At 41.5% G+C, this 6954-nt stretch overlaps 1 protein-coding gene across 4 annotated transcripts in view; it reads left to right on the forward strand.

Moving 5' to 3' along the window:
- The window catches only part of Mettl24 (methyltransferase like 24), a 116777-nt gene extending 113655 nt beyond the window's left edge, over positions 1-3122 (forward strand). For all 4 annotated transcript variants that reach the window (XM_008852414.3, XM_029555746.1, XM_029555747.1 and 1 more), the window contains one exon: positions 1911-3122. In XM_008852414.3, the coding sequence (XP_008850636.1) occupies positions 1911-2225 (315 nt within the window). In that variant the 3' untranslated portion in view covers positions 2226-3122. The remainder of the gene's footprint in view (positions 1-1910) is intronic.
- The last annotated feature ends 3832 nt before the right edge of the window (positions 3123-6954 follow it).

Raw genomic sequence — 6954 nt, forward strand, 5'->3', positions numbered from 1 at the left:
CCTGTGCACCTTCTCCCTCATGCAACTCTGAAGTCTCCCAAGGAATGTTTCCAAAGCCCTTGGGGTGTGATATTTCAGTCATCTAGAAAACTTACCAGATATACGCTGACAGGACGAGGTGGGCAAGATTGAGCTTGGTGGTGTTTATCCATCTTCCCAAACCAGTACCAATGGTCTCACTTCTGCGGAACAGAATATTAGTGAGTCTAGCCAGCAGTTTTCTGAAGGGCTTGGGACTCCAGTCTTTGTTCCTTTGCAGTGGTTCCCTCTATCCCAACATTCATTGTTTCTGAATGCTGTCAGCTTTCCTTTGTGTGGTAAATCTATCCCTCTAGAAAAGTGCTCTGCAAACGTTCTGTTGACAGTACTTCATCCACTGACTCACATCCACTCTCCGGATAGTACTTTATTTTCTAAGGCCAAGCCTCTTTAAGGACACTGAGTTACTCTTTTTCCTCTTGTGGTTTACTGAGAGGGCAATGCCATCTAATGGTTAAGAACATAGGAGGGCTGAAGAGATAGCTCAGTTGGTAAAGTGACTGCCACACAGCATGAGGATCAGAGTTCAGATCCCCAGCACCCACATAAAAGCTGGGCATGGTAGCATCTGTAACCCCAGGACTAGAGGGTGAGGTGGAAACAGGAGGATTCCTGGCCAGCCAGCCTAAGTCAATTCATGAACTCCAGGTTCAGTGGAAGACCCTGCCTAAAAAATCTGTAAGACGGAGAGCCATAGAGGAAGACACCTGCCATTGATCTCTGGCCTCTACACATATGTGCACAAACATGCATATGAACCTGCACAGACACACATACACACACACACACACACACACACACACACACCTTTCATGAACACATGGATACACCACACATTACACACAGTCTATGACATAGAGATTGCTCATATATCACCACTATCTCTCCAACTGTGTGACTAGAATGTGTTACTCACTGAGCCTGGTTTCTTTAATGTTCATTGAAGACACTTCACAGAATCTCCCTTTCAGTGGTTGCTGAGCTGTAATTAAATGGATATTGCAAAGGGAAGCACTTAGCTTGGGGTCAGACACATATTGGTAACTTAGTATTTTTTGTTGGTGGCGATGGTGGTGCTAGAGATAGGAATGAGGTGCCTCGTGTGTATACAAGAGTTCTCTGCTGAAGAGCCATAGCCCGGCACTACTTTCATTTCTGTTATTCTGATGAATTTTGTGCAAAGCCAGCAGAAAGGAGCTGATTCTCATAACTTGGTTAATTTCAAAAATAGTTTTCTCCTATCCTATCTTCTTCCTTTATTCCAACCTTGCCTAGGATCTGCCTGCCTCTGCCTCCTCGGTGCTGGGATTAAAGGCATATACCACCATGCCTGGTGGTACATATATTCTTAAGAAATCATAATGATTTCAGTACTTAGAAGATCAAGACTACTGTTTGGCTTCAAGTCCTGATGAAGTAGGAGGATGAGTTTTGTGAGACAGCTTCTGCTCTGCCCTTCCCTCCGTGTGGCTCCCATTCTGTCAGGATTTGGCTGGTCTCCTTAGAGTGCATGCAGGTTGTGGAGAAAGGCTGTAGGCATGGAACTCCATGATGCTTGTACTCTGACTTCTCTTTCTTAGATATCTGCTGGCACTGGGCAGAAAGCAAGAGTCCATTATGATGTTTGCCTGGCATCTTACTTGTATATCATTAAAATTTGGTAGGGAGTGAGGATGGAAATTTATGTCATAAACGGTCACTTGAAAATGACTTCCATCTCTGCAATTTCAAAAATCCTGTTACCGTGGGAGGTATTTATGATATAATATGACATTATAAAGAGATCATATGTACAGTGGATTTCATATCCCTGATATGAAACTAGTATAGTTAACAGTGATTCAGTCTGATAATTTTTTTCCTTGTTACAGATTGATGTTCTTAAGGCAGATCTGGAAAGTGCAGAGTGGAAAGTTTTAGAAAATCTTATTCTGGAAGATGTCCTCGAACAGATTGGACAGCTCATCTTTGAGATCCATCTCCACTGGCCTGGCTTTGAGGTCAGCGGCAGTGACAGCAGCGTCGTGCGGTTTTGGTACAGCCTCCTCAAAGAGTTAGAGCGGAAGGACTTCAGGCTTTTTCACAGCTACAAAGATTTGTCTAAACCCCAGTTATTCCTGAAGAAGGATGTTTTCAATGCCAGTAGCTGTTATACTCTGAGTTGGGTAAATACAAGATGGAAATAAGATGACGAATCTCATCGACGACACAAAGCTCTTTTTGCAAAGGAAGCTCGTCCAGTGCCCACGGTTACCTGCTTGCGGCAGGGATTGTGTTATTGTCCCTGAAGTGCAGGTAGCCTTGCGCTTGACATACTGACAGCAACACAGATCCCTGTGGAAGGGATGGGCACGGTCAGCCCAGTTGCTCAGACTCAGGCCTTTGCCTTTCTGCCTTTGACAGAATGAGGATGCACACCCCCTTCACTTACGCTTGGGGGGTAGGTAACCCCCATACTCATCCCAGTTTACTTAAAATTCCTTATGTATCTATACTCCATGAATTCACAAACATTAAAATGAAATTTTATTAATTTTCTACTTTTACTAAGTTGATCAGATTTTAAAGTTCATTAAAATTGTTTCGTTTATTTGATTTTAAATCATCTTCTTCAAGTCTCCTTCACTTATCTGACCAGTGCTTTACAGCCTTGTGGATTGCAGTCACTCCTCCTCTGCCTTTCTAAGAACTATTGATTTTAGTTCCTGGGAACTTAGACACATCAAGTTCTGTGATAGAGCTTAAAGACTATCAAGAGCTTCAATTCAAAATTGTTTTCATACCCAGCTTTAAATACTCTTTATCGCCTATGAAGCTAAGGACAAAGCAGAACGTGAGTGTTTTTCCTGTTGCCTTTTCTGTTTTCAAACATGAATGACTTCTGTACCAGAGACTTACTCATGCTGTCAAATCTTTACACTGTCTCAGGGCTGGAGCGATGGCTCAGGCAATAAAGTTGCTGCTGCATAAGCATGAGCATCTGAATTCGGATTCCCTGCACTTATATAAAAGCACTGTACTCACAGTGCTGGGGGTGGGGGTAGGATAGAGACAGGCAGATCCTTGGAGCTCACTGGCCAGCTAACCTAGCTGAATCAGTGAGTCCCAAGTTCAATGAGAGACCTCATCTCAAAAAAATAAAATGTACAGTGATAGAGAATACCAGCACCAACCTCGCTCCCTCTATCCGGATCTCCCTCTCTCCCTCCCTTTCTTCCCCTCATTTTCTCTTTTTATCTCTCTTTTTGTTTTTGAGAGGGTTTTGCTGTCTAACCCAGGATGGCCCAGAACTCAGTAGGCAGCTCAGGCTGGTTTTGACCTCTGATCCTCCTGCCTCAGCCTCTGGTTCCGCTTATTTTTCACAAGACTTTTCTTATTTAATTAAGCAGAACATGTAGGTTCTCAGTGTTCAAATCATCTCTATCTTTCTGTTTTTGTTTATAGAAATAGACCCTCCTAAGGATGATTTTCAAAAGTCTATATTAATTAAATAATACAGAAGCAAACCAAATTAAGGAGTTTAGGGGCATTTTTACATATTAAGTATGATAACTGCATACTCCTTGTTCAAAAAATCAGAGGAGGCTGTAGGACACTGACTCCTGTCACATTCTAGCCCTTCTTGATTTCTTTCTCCTACCCGGATCGACCCTCTCATGTTCCTGATTTGGCATTTATTTCTTGGCTTCGACAATACCATCCCTCAAACAAGAAGCCAACATAAATTATAATGGGATGATCTCAGCAACTGGAGCTAAAAGGAGAACATAATTATGAATTACTTGTGATAATTTTTAAAAATCTGAGGGTTTAGCTTTAAAATTCATAGTACGTGAATAAGAATGTTGGGTTGAGAAGACCAACTGAAATAAACATCAGTGATGGTGGCCCAGTCCCTTCAGTGTACCTAGGTTTCTCAACTGTACAGAAGGGTCTGTGAATATTCTAAAGTGTTTTGCCCTGTTAGTTTGTATGGTGTCATCTCCAAAGTAAAGCTAACTTTAGTCCAACTTTGAACTTTGTCACAGATTTTATTTACAGCAATTTTATATACCAAAATGTATATATAGTAAATAGTTCTATATACACCGTGTGGAGTGTTCTAGTCCTAAGTGGCCAGTCTGATCAACTTTTAGATGTGTACACACCTAGATTTTTCAATGCGTGGAACTAAATATTTAAGGCATTGAGGATTTTAGACAAGTTCAAAGCATTGGCTTTGTCATACCATATGTAACTAAAGCAAGAATGGATGTACTGTTAAAAAAAAAAATCACAGTAGCCCCCCCCCCCCCCCCGCATTCCCACTTACCAGACAGCCTGTGTAATGATTATCACATTTGTGTTTATTTCTCTTCATGGATAGTTTGAAATTGACAATAGATATTCTGATGAATGCTTCTAGAATTGAGTATGCTTATTATGTAGGTCAAGGTTTCTTAGCCCCAGCACTGTTGTTATTTTCTACTAGATAAATCTTCATCAGGGGTGTGAGGGCTGTCCAGCGAACTGCAGAATCCTGGTCTCTACCCACTAGAGGGCAGGAGCAACAACCCCAAACGCCAGTTTGTAACAACCGGATGATCTGCAGACAGTGTCGGTTGCCCACCAGGGGGCAACCCCACCTGTGTGGAGAAGTAGTGATGTTGGCTGTGAGAAGTGGGCCAGGCTACTTGTGTTCATTTTCAGAGAATGGGCAACACAAGATCGCCTTGTGAGAACTAGACAAAATAAGAGCCACCAACACAATGCCGACAAACACATCGAACAGGCAAGCCAACGAAATCAAGCTCTGTTGTCAGGAAATCAGGAGTTTTAACTACCATGTTTGGGCACCAAAATGTTAGGAAATTACACTTCCTCATGGACTAAAATGGCTGATATGGATCCTATGAGGTTAGGGTGCTCTTCTTTCCTACCTGTGACTTTTTCAACTTCTAATCCTAACTTTTACCTGGGAGAGAGTCAAAACTCTTCATTTGCTAACAGTAATTTATTGAGAGTGTATAGATGTGCCTTGCATTAATCATTCTTATTTCTCTCAACAACCCAACAAGGAAGTGCAGTTTTCCAGGCATATGAGTAAAAGAAGTCTGAGAGTTTACATAGTCTGGACAGATTTCTCACCAAGTAGATGGAATGGGAATCTACAGTCTCCTGTCAGATCCTACAGAGGCCACCTCAGGCCTCAGCAGAGGACCACAAGCATAAGATGCTCCATTGCAAGGATACTCTTGGCCTCCCTATGAGTAAAAACGGGAGAGCCTGCAATACACTTAAAACAGCCCTGCAGATCAGTTACAGCTGGGATAAACATTCAAGTTTGCTTACCTTGAACTGTGTACTCAATTAAAATAAGTCTGTCAGGTAGAGGCTTAATGGAGAAACATGGGGACCCAGTAACGTCTCTACCAATGTAAGTTGGCTCTATCTGTGGCTAGAAAAGCTTCCATGAGTCTTGGGGAGGGACTCCTGTTCTTCCTTGTCCCAATACCTGATACCTTCCTTCTAGGCTTTGGAATGAACAGTCACTTGTAACTGCAGTTTAATTCTTCACTGATTAAAACTTGTCTTTGATGCAAATAAATGAGCTAAGATATGAATGTCTGCAACACACATCTCTTTTCTTAACTCTTACCAGAGTTGTGTTGCATAAATGATTCAGAAAATACAAATTTAATAACGTTCTTATCAAATTATTAAAAGTCTTGCACTTTTTTTTTTTTTGGTCTTTTTTGAGACAGGGTCTCCCTGTAGCCCCAGCTGTCCTGGAACTCACTATGTAGACCAGGCTGGCCTTGAACTCATAGAGATCCACCTGCCTCTGCCTCCCGAGTGCTGGGATTAAAGGCATGTGCCACCATGCCTGGCAAGACTTGCACTTTTTAAAGTGAAGGACATGAGGATATAAGAGAGTAAGAAGCTGCCTTTTAACACAAACTCTGTCACAATTTGAGATGAGCGTCAAAGAAAAACATTCTCCTTTCCCTAGCACATTGGATGCAGCTATAATAGGCTATCGTATAAAAATATTTGCAATATTTGACGTGTTCAGATTACAGCCAAGGAAAAGTGAACAAACTTACATGAGAATTGACTGATGTTCAGGTAATATTTACATCAGAGTAAAAGTAATTTCATGAATTTGCAGTGTGTCGTCCAAGTCTATTATTTACAAAAGCATTTCTGCTTGGCTATAAGATCTTTTAGTAAACACAGTTCAAGTTGTGAGATTCCTAAGCATTAAATGCTTGGATTTTTCAGAGCTGGATTAAACAGGAAGCCAGGCTGATCATATCTTGCCAGTTTAAACAGATGATTCTGCATGACAATACTACTGTACCTCCAAGCTCAATTAGTGTAATTGTCCTATTTTTTTTTTGTGATATATTTATGTTGGCTTTTTAGGCAATTCTTTTTATCCTAGCTGATTGTTGGCACCTTCTTGTGTTAAAATAACTTCCATGCACTTACATTGTGAGAGGTACCTGAACTTTGTAAAGCCCAAAGATTCAATAAATTTTTAAAACTGCCTAAGTCTTTGGCTGAGCCTGATTGCTAAACATAGTCACAATTGGGCTCGCTGATAGTTGTGCTCATTCACTTAAAGGAGTGCCGAGCAGGGTCACTGGACCCTAACCTGAGTATCCAGCCACTCTTCCCAGCCAACTAGTCCAGCCTTGGAAGACAAAAGAAAATTGAGGAAGAACCCAATGGAGGGATGCTTTTGCAAGCCCTTGTCAAGAAACTCCAATGGACTCTCATATGAACATTTGAAAATTGCCTTGTTTTTTTTTCTAGTTCCCTGTCTAGAACTTGTAATGCTAATTACTCTTGCCTCTACTTCTCCTTCACATCTCCTATTCATGATTCAAGGACTTTCTCCTTCCCTGAGAGACAAGAGTTATGCAACTC

The sequence above is a fragment of the Nannospalax galili genome, unplaced genomic scaffold, assembly GCF_000622305.1.
Source record: "Nannospalax galili isolate Female #2095 unplaced genomic scaffold, S.galili_v1.0 scaffold646, whole genome shotgun sequence".
Taxonomy (NCBI): Eukaryota; Metazoa; Chordata; class Mammalia; order Rodentia; family Spalacidae; genus Nannospalax; species Nannospalax galili.